This window comes from Scatophagus argus, chromosome 20 (assembly GCF_020382885.2).
Source record: "Scatophagus argus isolate fScaArg1 chromosome 20, fScaArg1.pri, whole genome shotgun sequence".
In the NCBI taxonomy this organism is placed as follows: Eukaryota; Metazoa; Chordata; class Actinopteri; family Scatophagidae; genus Scatophagus; species Scatophagus argus.
In genome coordinates, this window is record NC_058512.1 from 16,850,315 (window position 1) to 16,863,650 (window position 13,336).

General features: G+C 40.8%; 1 protein-coding gene across 1 annotated transcript; it reads left to right on the forward strand.

The window, feature by feature from the left end:
• The first annotated feature begins 4,122 nt into the window (after positions 1–4,122).
• LOC124051449 (poly(A) polymerase type 3-like) lies at positions 4,123–12,919 on the forward strand. The gene is made up of 17 exons (XM_046374828.1): positions 4,123–4,365; positions 4,688–4,855; positions 4,972–5,038; positions 5,135–5,216; positions 5,397–5,506; positions 5,598–5,651; positions 5,746–5,857; positions 5,987–6,076; positions 7,249–7,387; positions 7,696–7,771; positions 7,887–8,007; positions 8,238–8,322; positions 10,788–10,841; positions 10,962–11,081; positions 11,307–11,413; positions 12,522–12,710; positions 12,827–12,919. Exons 1-16 carry the CDS (start codon positions 4,358–4,360, stop codon positions 12,671–12,673), a joined length of 1,545 nt encoding a protein of 514 aa, XP_046230784.1. The 5' UTR covers positions 4,123–4,357; the 3' UTR covers positions 12,674–12,710; positions 12,827–12,919.
• Positions 12,920–13,336: the final 417 nt, after the last annotated feature.

Sequence of the window (13,336 nt, forward strand, 5' to 3'; positions counted from 1 at the left end):
TCTCATTTCCATTTTCTTATTTGTTTTATATCGTTGTATACTGAATTATTTTGGACTGCTGACTGAAATCCAAACAAACATTTGTTGGAGCTTTGGAGCAAACTGGTGGTCTAACAGGATAACATTTGTGTCCTCCAGTATCACCGCTACAAGGTTCTTCTGCTTGCTGCATTAAATCAACTTACAGCTCCCTCCATACATGTCAGAGTAGATTACAAAAGTATGTAACACACACATTTTACAATGCTGAAATTGAAACAAAAGTGAATTACAGCTTGTGGAGTCATGAAAAATATCTTTGGAATGTAACAATGGTGTCACAGTGGAGGTTCAGACCCTTCGGTTGTTCGGACCTGTCTGCCCTTCGGTTGTGTGCCATCCAAATGCTGAAGTGTGATAGCTGTTTCACAAACAAATGAAACAAACAAAGTGATACAACAACACAGCGTGTGCACAAAAACACAGATGGAGGTTCAGCACAATGTCTTTCTCTCCGCTCCTCAATGGACTGCAGAGCATTTATTAGTGGAAGCTTTAATAACGGTCCTGTCATCACCGCCCTCCCATCGTAACTGCTTCCATCCTCTTTCTCAAGCTCTCTTTCCCATGAACTCCTCCATTTCTGCCCACACTTCTCTTTTCTCTTCCTACTTTACCCCACACCAGCTTCCTGGTGTTATTTTTCTAACCTCCAATCTTCTTTCTTCATTCCCACTGAGATTCTAAAACAGTCAAGTCCAGCTTTATAATTTTGTTCATATAGTAAAGACTTCTGATGTATTGTTGTCTTTTTGCCAAAAGAAAAAAAAACTCATGGTTGCATTTAACTACAATACTGTATTTAAACTAGAGGATTATTGATTGTTTTACCTCAGCAATGTGCAAATCAGCATTTACCTAATCCATGATGTTCAATTGCTCAGGCAGCACTGCAATAAATATTAACATGTATAAAAAACGTTACTACATGGGATCAGAAAATCATCGATGTCATTTACCAGCTCCAAAGCCAGCTTCTGTGATGGGTGTGTGTGTTTGTGACCTTTTCATGGTTAACTTGCAAGTCTGTGAAGGCACCATTTATTCTGAAAGGTACACCCAGGTTTTGGAGCAACAAATGCTGCCATGGAAGACATCTTTTTCAAAGTCATCTTTGCTTATTCCATTAAGACAATGTCAAGACACATTCTGCAGGTGTTACGGCAGCATTGTAGCTTTGTAGCTAAAGAGTGGAGGCACAGCCCAGACCTGTCTGCCACTGAAAATGTATGGCATATTATGAAGTACAAAACACCACAACAGAGACCTCAAACTGTTGCGCAACTGAAGTCATATATCAAGCAAGAATAGGAAAGTATTTCCCTCGCAGAATGTCAGCAGTTATTGTCCTTAGTTCCTACACGCTCTCTGAGTGTTGTTAAAAGAGCCACTGGTGGAACACAGTGGTAAACATACGTGCAGTAGACATCAAATTCCAAGTGACTGAATGTTAAATATGTTTAATTATGCTGTGAATAATTTGCAAATCAATGTATTCTAGTTTCATGATTTATGCTTTAGCCACAATCCTTTTTCTAATCTGAGAATGGAAATAATCAAGTAGAGGAAGGTACCTTGGAATGTACAGATTTCCACCACTGGTACATCACCTCTCTGTTTCATTGCTGGGCAGCAGCAGTGATCATAGAGGGAGCAGATTCTTGGGCTGCACTGTTATTATCAAGCTCTAAATACGTGTGTGTGTGTGTGTGTGTGTGTGTGTCTGCGGCGCTTTATAATTACACTGAGGAAAGGGTGAGACCCATTTTTACATTAGAAACATCTGGACAGTACAAGTCCTAAATAATATGCAGCATGTGAGCTTTTAATTCCAAATTTACTACATTTATATCAAAATTATGCAAAATATACAGTTCTTAAACTGAGTCTGTCACTGTTACTACTGTGGAGGTTACATACATCGTAGTGCAATTATGAGATTATATAAAGAGTCACATTCAGGGCATTCTGTACATTCTCTTCGTGAAGAACGACGAGTAAGCTGGTGGTTTTTCTTTAGCTCATTCACTGCCCTCATTATAAAAGCAATGGTGTCAGACTCTGAGAAACAGGAAGAAGTCTTTTCCTCTCAGTCTGCTCTTGCTCACAACTGTTTGAAACCACAGTCTGACAACATGCAGTACACACTGATAACAGAGAGGTGTGTTACTTACTGCAGATATTCACAGCTTAAAACTATGACACATACTGCTTAAACAAAGTGGTTTTACGAGATTGAGAAATTATCATTTAAAATCGCAAACCTTGTATATCAGTCTTTAAATATGCAGTTTATTAAATTAATTCACACAAAAATTCTGTATTTTGTCTGTGTGATACCCACTTCACAATATTAGAGGAGCCACTAGACATAAATTAATGATTCAGACCTGCACTACCTTACTGAGTGTCGCTTATTATCCTTAAACTAATATCAAATCGATACAGGTCATACATAGTTATCAGTCTAACCCCAGCCTCGTCTTTTAGTGGACTGTGCCTTTAGCCTGTACGCTTCCCAACTTTTTAAAGCGATGATGGTTTTCTCTTCTTTGCACTAATGTAACATTCTGCTCTAATTATCCTTAAGGTTAATTGCATGTATCAAATCACTCCATGCTACCAAAGTCAGTTGTGTTTGTTACTGATGTAGGCCTACATTCGAATAAATATATCCACACCACGCCGCCCAGGAAGAGTGCCAGGCTTTGATACAGCGGCCAAACCATGTACTTACAACGTCACATGATGCACAAACTTCTTCCCAAGTGCTTACATTGTGAAACAGTGGATACATTATTTGGAGCCCCACCATCCCCATGAAATGACTCACTGACAGCATTTGGAGACCTGTGTGATTAAATTATTTTATTCCTCAAATTAGTGGACACCCAAGCTGGAAACTGCTCATCTGGCATATGTTGTATAGGCCACACAATGCAGAAGATTTGGGTAATTTTCAACCTGAGAAATATTTGGCTTCATGTGCCACTGAGCAACTTTCAGGGAAATGAACAGCACACTGTCTCCAACACAATATCAAGATTTTCCGAATACATCCTTTGTCAGCACCCATTATAATATTTCAAACATCATGACAGGACTTTTTTTTTATTATACAATTGTACTACCAAATAACTCTAGTTTTTGATGTAGTTTTTCCATGTGAGCTGCTCTTTGAGGCTTAGGCATTCTTGGAGCTAGGATCTTTATTTTTTTAAGAAATAAAATCAGCATGCTAAAATGCTTACAATGACAATGGTAGCATGTTGACATTAAACACATATAATGTTTAACATGTTTACCATCTCAGTTTAGTATTGGCTCATTTGTGTTAAAACTCAAAGGACAGCTGAGACTGATGGGAATGTCTCTGGTTTTGCATGTATTTAGTTATGAATCAAGGTATCGTACAGATTTACATTCTGACCTCAGGGCTGGACATCGGTGAGAAATTTCATGGCAATCCAGATGTTGAGATAGTGTGGATAGTGATAGTTTGGAAGTGGTGGAAAAACAGATAGAATGACAATTCAAATATTTAAATTATTTAAAATGCATTTACATTTTGGGGTTTTGAAGTAATAATGCTGAAAATTTTTGTTACAGACACTGATATCAAGTGAAAACTGTATCAGCTGTAATGGGGAAACCCATTACATTAGTATTTTTGAAGGGCAAACACACACACACACATAGTACATTTGTCAACAAACGAGACCAGATCCACCAACGTCAGCATCCACTTGAAAGGTCTTGCTGGTTCTAGAAATACTTGGGAAAATGAAACATTGCAGGGCCTGTTTGATGAGCTATAAATCGCAATGTAATAAAGCTACATGTCCACATGTGCAGCAACAACAACTTTCAGGTTCAACTTTTAAAGTGTTGCATTCAAAGTCACGTTCAGGCTGCTTTTTGTTTGCAGTAAGTCCATGATTACACTTCAAATGTTAATAAATGTGGTCAAAAACAAACTAACTGACGTTGAGGTAGAATAAAAACCATGTGGACAAAAACATTTGACTGGATGACATCTGTGCATTTTCTTATATGCTGCGCCATAAGGTGATGAACGCAGCAGTCAAACCAACACCGTCAGGGTTACGTGTCATGTTGTTTTTCCTCCTCACGTGTCGTCACGTTCTCCGAGTCTCTCCGAACGTGACGACACAGCGAAGGCGCTCGTTCCAAAATTCATAACACATCAAATCACCAGTCAGAGTGCACGAAAAACACCGAGCCGGCCGTGTTTTAGAGACAAAGAGAGAGAAAAATACATGTCAATAACAGCAAAAACTACTTAACTGTCGTTACCATGTCGTGGTAAGTGTGTGTTTTTCTTGTGTTTTGCAATATTTAGGTCAGGTAAAACAGGTACATCGTGTAGGACATCTGTGATTCTCGGTCTGTCTTCAACTGTCTTTTTGTTAATATTTTGACCGCTACTGACAGCTCCTCATGATGGGAGTTATGTACTTTATGACACCATTTATTTCATATTTTTAAGTACAATGAGAGGCTCAAGTCAGCTTCTATTACACATTACCTTCCTAGCTAGCTGTCTTGATGTGGCTGTGCGTGTACATATACATTATGTAAACACATGTCATGACTAATGTGCTAACAAGCAAATGTCCCTTTTCAGTTCAGTGAAGAGCCGATCTCCAGTCCCAGATGTAACCAAGTGTTTGGGGATGAGCGGTCCAATCACTGAGGCTTTGCCTGACGAGGATGAGTTAATCCACTCAAGAAAACTGGTGGAAAGTCTGAGGTCCTATGGCGTGTTCGAGGACGATGTGGAGCTTCATCACAGGTATGATTGTTTTCTGATTGTGGTTAATACAAGTTAATACAGGTAGTAGACCACAAGTGCAAGGCACCAGAGCATGAGAAATGTCTGCTCTGAAAATGATGATGTTTCATTTGCAGAGAACAAGTCATCAAAAGGCTGGAGTCTCTCTATAGGGAGTGGCTCCAAGAAATCTGTGAAAGGATGGTAAGACATCTTATGTGGAATGTTTGAAAGGTAACTCCAAATATGATTCTGAAAACACGATTTTGCAGACATAACACATATTTTGCATTATTTTAGAACGTACCAGAAACAGTAATGGCCCACGTTGGAGGCAAGATCTTCCCGTTTGGCTCATATCACCTGGGAGCCCACTCAAAAGGTAAATTCCTCTTTCCTGAACTTTGTCAGTCATAATTTTCACGTGCGACACTTTTTATTCAAGGGACACACACAGCATATGTTCCTTCAGTGGTGGTTACCTCGTCTGAAAGAACACGGTGAAGGGAGTGGATCACAGCATATTGTGGACTTGTCTTATCGTTCTGTGCTGTGCTGACAGGTGCTGATATTGATGTCCTTTGTGTTGGACCTGGATTCCTGGAGAGGGACGACTTCTTCACCTCCTTCTTTGAGAAGCTGAAGGCTCAGGAGGAGGTCAGAGACATACGAGTAAGCCATGGAAGTGCTTCAGTATTCATCACACAAGCTGAAGGACATTTTTCTCCCAAGTGCAAGTGATTGACCGTTTTGTTGTCTGTAGGCCATCAAAGATGCTTTCGTCCCAGTGATCAAACTGACCTTTGATGGGACTGAGGTGACGTGTTTCTGCTCTTCTGTCTGCACTTTGCCTCCCTTAAAGTTTTGTTTGCAGGAGACTTAATCAGAGTTTTGGTGCTCTTATTTTCTAGATGGACTTGGTCTTTGCACGGGTGCCACAGAGGAGCGTTCCTGACAGTATAAATCTTCTCGACGACAACTTGGTGAAGACTGCAGACAAACGCTGCGTCAGGAGTCTCAATGGTGAGCAGTTTTAGTACCTGACAGCTGTACTCCCCCGGACTGTTTTGGTCATGTATGACAGCGTACCATCTTGTGTGTTTGTTCCTGTGACTTTCTGTTTTCATCTTTTCCTTATTCTGTGTTTTGTAGGCTACAGAGTTACAGAGGAGATTCTCTGCCACGTGCCAAACGTTCACACCTTCAGGCTGGCTTTGAGAGCCATCAAACTGTGGGCCAAACGTGAGCGGAACGCACACAACTAGTTGAGCTCAATTAAAAACTCAAGAGACTGTGAGCAGGTGGACACTTACTCTGAACCTTTCACTTTGCATGATAGATGCACGCATGTCGATGGCTGCATCTGAAATCATTCCCAATTTGCTATCTAGTGCACTGTATGTATGTTTTCGACTGGAATATTTATTTTAAAAGAACTGAGAAATGTGTTGGCCAAGGTGAGTGAATCTTGTCCTTTAGTGTCCAGGGTGCTGGGATGAAGTGTTTGTATGGTGAGAGATGTTGAACGCAGGTTTTGTTTGACATCAGCTTGGATGCTAACTTCATGCTGTGTCAACAGAGTGTTGACAACACGGCTAACAAAAAGCTTACAACACTTTGGGTGATAATGTTTATTGGTAATGTTGAAACGCCCTCTACTGGACAGAATGTGGAACAACCACATGCTGATGGTGTCAATTCATAAACTTGGGTATACAGTGTGCAGGTACACAGGAAATGGTAATAATGAATTAAAATTCTAATATGATGTGGATATTAAAAATAATATGGAATTAAATTCAAATAGGATTTTAGAAGAAGACTGACTGCATTTGGGTCCTTAAAATTCCAGCTACTTTTACCAAAAATCAATTACAGTTAAGTGAACATAGCAACTGTCAGTGGTACAAAACGTTAACTTCTGTCTCAGTTTAGTATTCACCATGGGGTTAAATATTGAGTATTTATTATGAGGGGGAAAAGGTGTCTAACAAGAGTTCATTCAGTTCATGTGTCTGTGAACACATAATGTAACTTAATCCATTCAACTTAAACTGAAGCCGATCACTCATGCCAGGAGCTAAAACATCTCTTGGGCGTTTTGTAGTTCTCCTGTATGAACGTTGTACTGTATATGTTTGTAAGATTTGTTATTATCTAATGTGCTGTACTGCATGTTTGTAATTCAACATCATATTTGTAGCAATAGTTGTAGGAAGCAGAGGTAATGTGAAATAAAACGGAGGTAACCAATATTAGATCCACACTGGTCTTATATATTACATTACATGACATGTAGCACTTAATTAAAAACTTGTGTTGTCAAGCCCATTAAAGCAGGCCAGTGTGAAGGTCAGGTAACATTTTGAACTGGAGATCTTAATCATTTTTCTCGTCCTCTTATTTCCCTTCAGGTCGTAACATTTACTCCAACATGCTGGGATTCTTGGGCGGCGTGTCCTGGGCCATACTGGTCGCCAGAATTTGCCAGGCGTACCCGAATGCTACAGCGTCCACCCTGGTGATGAAATTCTTCAAGATCTACTCCATGTGGTGAGTTGTCCCTTTTCTGATGTCTTTGTGAAATGGAAACAAACATTGAATTGGGTTCACTGAAAGTCACTTGGCACTGAGATCGTCTGTAGTCAGAGTCACCTTCCTCGATCATGAGTGGGTCTAGTTGATCCTGCGTTCCCATTACAAACCGTCTGTTTGAGCTTCTCTGCGTACAGACTGCATGATACAAAATAAACCGTATGCACCTACATGTCATCGATATCCGCGCTGGAATCGCAGCTGCCTGCTTTGGAAAAGATTCAAATGAGGATCAGTTGATCTGAAAATCTTGTGTTTTGTTTCAGGAAATGGCCGATGCCAGTTTGTTTGAGGCTGATAGAGGACTGCTCAGACTGCGGCCTTCCCTTCTGGGATCCCAGGGTAAGGCCTCGGCACGATTTTTTATCAGCATTGTCGGCTACGGGATCACAGCAGGCAGTTCAGGATCAAACGATCAAATTTGCTCTGAAAATGTTGTGACTTTCTGCATTTCCAGGTTCATGCAAATCACCGCCTCCACATCATGCCCATCATCACACCAGCATTCCCACAGCAGAACACCAGTTTCAACGTGTCTCCCTCCACCTTTGCCATCATAAAGGAGGAGATCGCGCGAGGTGTGTCGTCTCAGTCTGATATCCACCAAATGCTCACAGTGCTGCCTGCATCGCTGGGCCAATTAGCTTCACCCTGACAAAGTTGATTTAACACAACTTAACTGCTCAGATACAAAATGAGTCATGAACAGGCTGTGCTGCTGTCACGATTCAGCCAAACCACGTTAACATGACTCTGCACTTCAAGGTTACTACAAGGATTCAACAAGCTTTCTCTTCCTCATTCACAGGTTTTGCCATCACTGAGGACATTCGTCAGAAAAAAGCAGACTGGTCCACATTGTTTGAAACACCAGACTTTCTTGGGAAGTACAAGTATGTATTAAGCTGCCCAAAGATGAAAATGTGACTTTCCATTTACAAAATACACTCAAATGTTTATCATTTGGATATTTTGATAAACATGTGCTTCTGTTTTCCTCATAAAACTGTAAACTTTCTTCTTCTGCCTTGTATTTGAAGTTTTTCGGTTGTCTTAATGAACACATGCATGTACTTGTTTGTAAAAAAGTAAACCCTGTGAAAATTCTCCTGTTTTACCAAAAGCAAACGATCCAGTTCATGTTTCGTCCTGTTGTTTGAACACATTGTGCTTTAAAGTGTGTGAATTAGCATTGGTGACTTTTCTGCTGCTTAAGGCAAATTGTTTGCTCATTGCAGAATGTGACTGCTCTGGTTTTGTTGTGGAAACTGATTGCTCTTGAATGTCTGTTGTGTAATGAATGTGCCAAATACAATTTCTTCCACATTGTTTTTGTGTGACCAACTTGAATTTGTACCTAAATGCACCAGCTGAATGCTGATTGTTTTATGAATGTACAGACCAGAATTTGGTGTTTGTTGTTAATTCAAAACTTAAATTTGTTATTTCTGCGTCAGTCTAGAGTTTCTGTTATTTCTATTGTACAGAGCATCCAGAAAGTCGCTTTTCCCACATTTTGTTATGTTACTGTCTCATTCCAAAATGGATTAAATTCAATTTCTCCCTCAAAATTTGCCACAAAATACATCATAGTAACAAAGTGAAACAAGTTTGCTTGAATTTTGTGCAAATTTATTAAAATTTAAAAACAAAAACATGTACCTCAGTATTCACACCCTTTGCCATGACACTCAGAATTGAGCTCAGGTGCCTCCTGTTTCCACTGATCATCCTTCAGAGGTTTCTACAGCTTGAGTTGAGTCCACCTGTGGTAAGTTCAGCTGATTGGACATGATTTGGAAAGGCACACCCCAGTCTATATAAGCCCTCACAGTTGACAGCGCGTGTCAGAGCACAAACCAAGCCATGAAGTCAGAGGAATTGTCTGTAGATCTGAGACAGGATTGTTGAGGCACAGATCTGGGGAAGGGTACAGAAAGAATAGAAAGAAAGATTTAGAGAGAGAGATTTAGAAAGATTTCTGCCACTTTAAAGGTCCCAAAGAGCACAGTGGCCTCCATAATCCATAAGTGGAAGATGTTTGGAGCCACCAAGACTCTTCCTAGAGCTGGCTGCCTAACTAGACTGAGTGTTTGGGATAGAAGGGCCTTCGTCAGGGAGGTGACCAACAACCCAATGATCACTCTGACAGAGCTCCAGTGTTGCTCTGTGGGGAGGGGAGAACCTTCAATAAAGACAACCATTTCTGCAGTACTCCACCAATCAGACCTGTATGACAGAGTGGCCAGACAGAAGTCACTTCTTTGTAAAATGCATATGAAAGCCCACCTGGAGTTTGCCAAAAGGCACCTGAAGGGCTCTTAGACCACGAGAAACAAAATTCTCTGGTCTGATGAAACAAAGATTGAATTCTTTGGCATGAATGATAAGCTTCATGTCTGGAGGAAACCAGGCACATCACCTGGCCAATACCATTCCTACTGTGAAGCATGGTGGTGGTAGCATCATGCTGTGGGGATGTTTTGTGTCAGCAGGAACTGGGAGACTAGTAAGGGTCGAGGGAAAGATGACTGCAGCAATGTACAGAGACATCCTTGCTGACAACCTGCTCCAGAGAGCACTGGACCTCAGACTGGGGTGAAGGTTTATCTTCCAATGGGATAATGACCTTAAGCATACAGCCAACATCACAAAGGAGTGGCTTCAGGACAACTCTGTGAATGTTGAGTGGCCCAGCCAGAGCCCAGACTTGAACCCTATTGAGCATCTCTGGAGAGATCTGAAAATGGCTTTATTTTAAAAATAAATTTGCAAAAAAAATCAAGCAAACCCATTTCACTTTGTCATTATGAGGTATTTTGTGTAGAATTTTTGAGGGAAAAAATGAATTGAATCCATTTTGGAATAAGACCATAACATAAAATGTGCAAAAAGCAAAGTGGTGTGAATACTTTCCAGATACTCTGCAGTGTGCAGATAAATCTGCAGTGTGTTCTGATCTCTTTGATTTAGACTGAAACTCTTCATGGCACTTTTTACTCGATGAGGAGGTCAGAACAAACAGCCATGACGTGATGATGATGATGATGATGATGATGATGATGATGATGTAGTTATCAGGTTGATGAACAAGTGATGAGACAGTTCTGTGCAGTTGAGGTTTACAATAAATTAAACAGATTCAAGGTTAACTTGTTAACTTTAAAGTGTGTAATGATATCATGAAGACGAGAGGCCACCTTTGTTTAGTGATGTTCCTCATGCTGTAGCTTGGCCTGCTGTAAATATTGCTGTCACTATGACTTGGTGAAACAGGAAATATGATGAATGGAGTGAGACTCCAGCCTGTATGCAAAGGCACAACGCTGTGACATTGTTCTGTCTCGTATGTGTCAAGGCATTACATTCTGCTGCAAGCGTCTTCACCTGCAGAGAAGCAGCACCTTGAGTGGTGAGTGCACACAGCAAAGGAAATGACAAGTCAAGCCTGAAGGAGAAAACACTTTTAATATTTTATTTCCAGCAGCTGTGGGCTTCCTTTTTCTCAAAACCGTTTTGATCACTTTGTCAGGGTTGGCCTCGTGGAATCTAAAATCAGACTCCTGGTGGGGAGTTTGGAAAGAAATGTGAACATTTCTCTGGTCCATGTGAATCAGCAGTCCTTCACTGGACCCACGCAGGGCAATGACGAGTAAGGACACGCGGCTTTAGGTTTCTGTTTTATTATGGCAGGGATTCCTATTGAGCATTAGCCCATTTCTCATATGGTGACCTTCTCTATCAGCTCATCACTACCTTCTGTTCTTATGCCATATGTTTACTTTAAGTTTGGAGTAAAAAGTACTAAAAACTTGCTCTTTTAGAGGTGCTGAGTTTTACTTCGTCAGCTCATTGGCCTTATTTCTGTCTGTTTCAGAGGGGGAATGAGCACAACGTGGCTCATTGGTCTAATCTTCAATTTGCAGTGGTCTAGAAACAAGAATATTGACCTGACCTTTGACCTCCAGTCCTTCAGTGACACAAGTATGTTTTCTTTCTTTTAAAATTCAGACAAACAAACAGAACAATGTTGTGTGACATTTTAAGTCATACTTTCACACTGTGCTGTTGCAGTCTACGGCCTGGCAGAGCGCTGTAAGGTCTTTGAAGAAGGCATGATCATATCAGCCATGTACGTGAGGAGAGATTATCTGAGCTGGGCGCTGCCTAATGATGAATGGAAAAGGTTGTTCACTCCTAAACTGAAGCCCACAGTGAGCCACCAAAGCTCAGCCAGTCCCTTTCACACAGCAGCCGTCAGCGCAGGCCGAGCAGCCACAAAGACAAAAGGCTGCTTTGAGTCTGACATGTCAGCTAAGAGGCTCAGAGATGACAAAGTATGCCGAGCCATTCCATGCCCTGTCCATATAGTAGTTTAAATACTTTCTGATGTGATTTTGGCATCTTAAATGCTGTCATTTGAAAGGAATTACACCACATATTCAAAATATGCAGATTTATTTTCTTTCTTCAAGAGTTAGATGAGAAGCGTGATAAAACTCTCATGTCTGTACGGTTTATATGAAGCTAAAACCAGCAGTTACCTTATTGTATCTACTTCTATTTTATTTAACTCACCTGTACAAAAAAAAGAGTGAAAATGCAGAAAATGCATCTGTATAAGGAGCTCTGTGCTGGATATTTCTTGGCTGGGTCCATTTGCTTCTTGGAGTGTCCACTGAATGTCTGTCAACCTCAAAGTGATGACAAGACTCCAGGAAGTTACTGTGACTCAGAAATAGTAGTTTAATAGTTCGGCACACAACTGCCTGTAAAACCCCAACGAGACACTTTTACACTTCTGATTTTGTACAAACGAAACATTTGGACACAACTGGCTGTTTTCCTTGTTTCAAGTCTTTGTGCTAAGCTAAGCTAACAGGCTGCTGCTGGTAGCTTGATATTTATCACACACAAGAGTGTTAAGCTGTCAGTCTTCTCTTCAAACTCTTTCCACGAAAGCAAATAAACATATTTCCTATTTCTCTAATGTGTTCCATACTTGTGCTGAGATTAAATCAAAATGAATTGTACCAACCAGAATCTTGTCAAAAATGTTACAACAAAATAAGATTTTTCTTGTTCTTTACAGGAAGTGCTGTCTGTGACAAATGTCTCATCTGTCCAGGCGTCCACTCCCAGCAGACAAGGGACATCGTCCTGGCTTCCCCAGACAGAAACAGAAACTCAGAGTCCACCTCCCAGTGTGGACTCACAAAGCACAAAGAGACCCAGCAGTACTGAGCCTGGGCCACCAAACAAAACATTCAAACTTGACCCGGTATGCTAAAATATTTTTTAAGGTCTCCCGTGAAGTCTGCACACATTAATGAACTTAAACTGATCTGAGGATTCCTGTTCTGTGACTAACCTGTCTGTCTGCTCCGTCCCTCTCAGAGTGCGTCCACTGTGGAGCTCTCTGATTCGCCTCCCAGGCCCACCAAGCCTGTCACAGGCATGAAACGAGCCATCAAAATTCAGCTTCTCAGGTACAACACAGAATTAAGAACAGAAACTCCTGAGATCCCTCTAACTGCACACACTTCTTCTCTTTCCTACCTTGTCATGTGCTCCAAAGGACACACATCCTCAAGTATTCATGCTGAGATTCAGATAGACTGATGCAGCTGAATGAATGTTATGTTTTTTCACCACAAGAGGGCAGCAGACACGCAGTTCAGCAACGTGTCGCTTGTTGACAGCGAAACCTGCTGCAGATCAGCGTTAAGGGAGCATCTTTACCTTCAGTAATCTTTTTAGAAAAGGTCAAGTCTTAAAAGAAAGAAAACAAGGATTTTGTATGCTTATTTTTCGCCTTAGAGTGTGGATTTGCAGATAATAGTCATAAGGTACTGATGAATAACTTTGTGATCCAGTTGTGAGGATGGAACAAGTTGTGTGTGGTTT

Bases quoted from the DNA above. Each gene is read 5' to 3' on its own strand.
- LOC124051449 (XM_046374828.1), top strand. The intron at 4,856-4,971 runs GTATGATTGTTT...TTTCATTTGCAG, and splicing joins GATGTGGAGCTTCATCACAG to AGAACAAGTCATCAAAAGGC. The intron at 5,652-5,745 runs GTGACGTGTTTC...CTTATTTTCTAG, and splicing joins TGACCTTTGATGGGACTGAG to ATGGACTTGGTCTTTGCACG.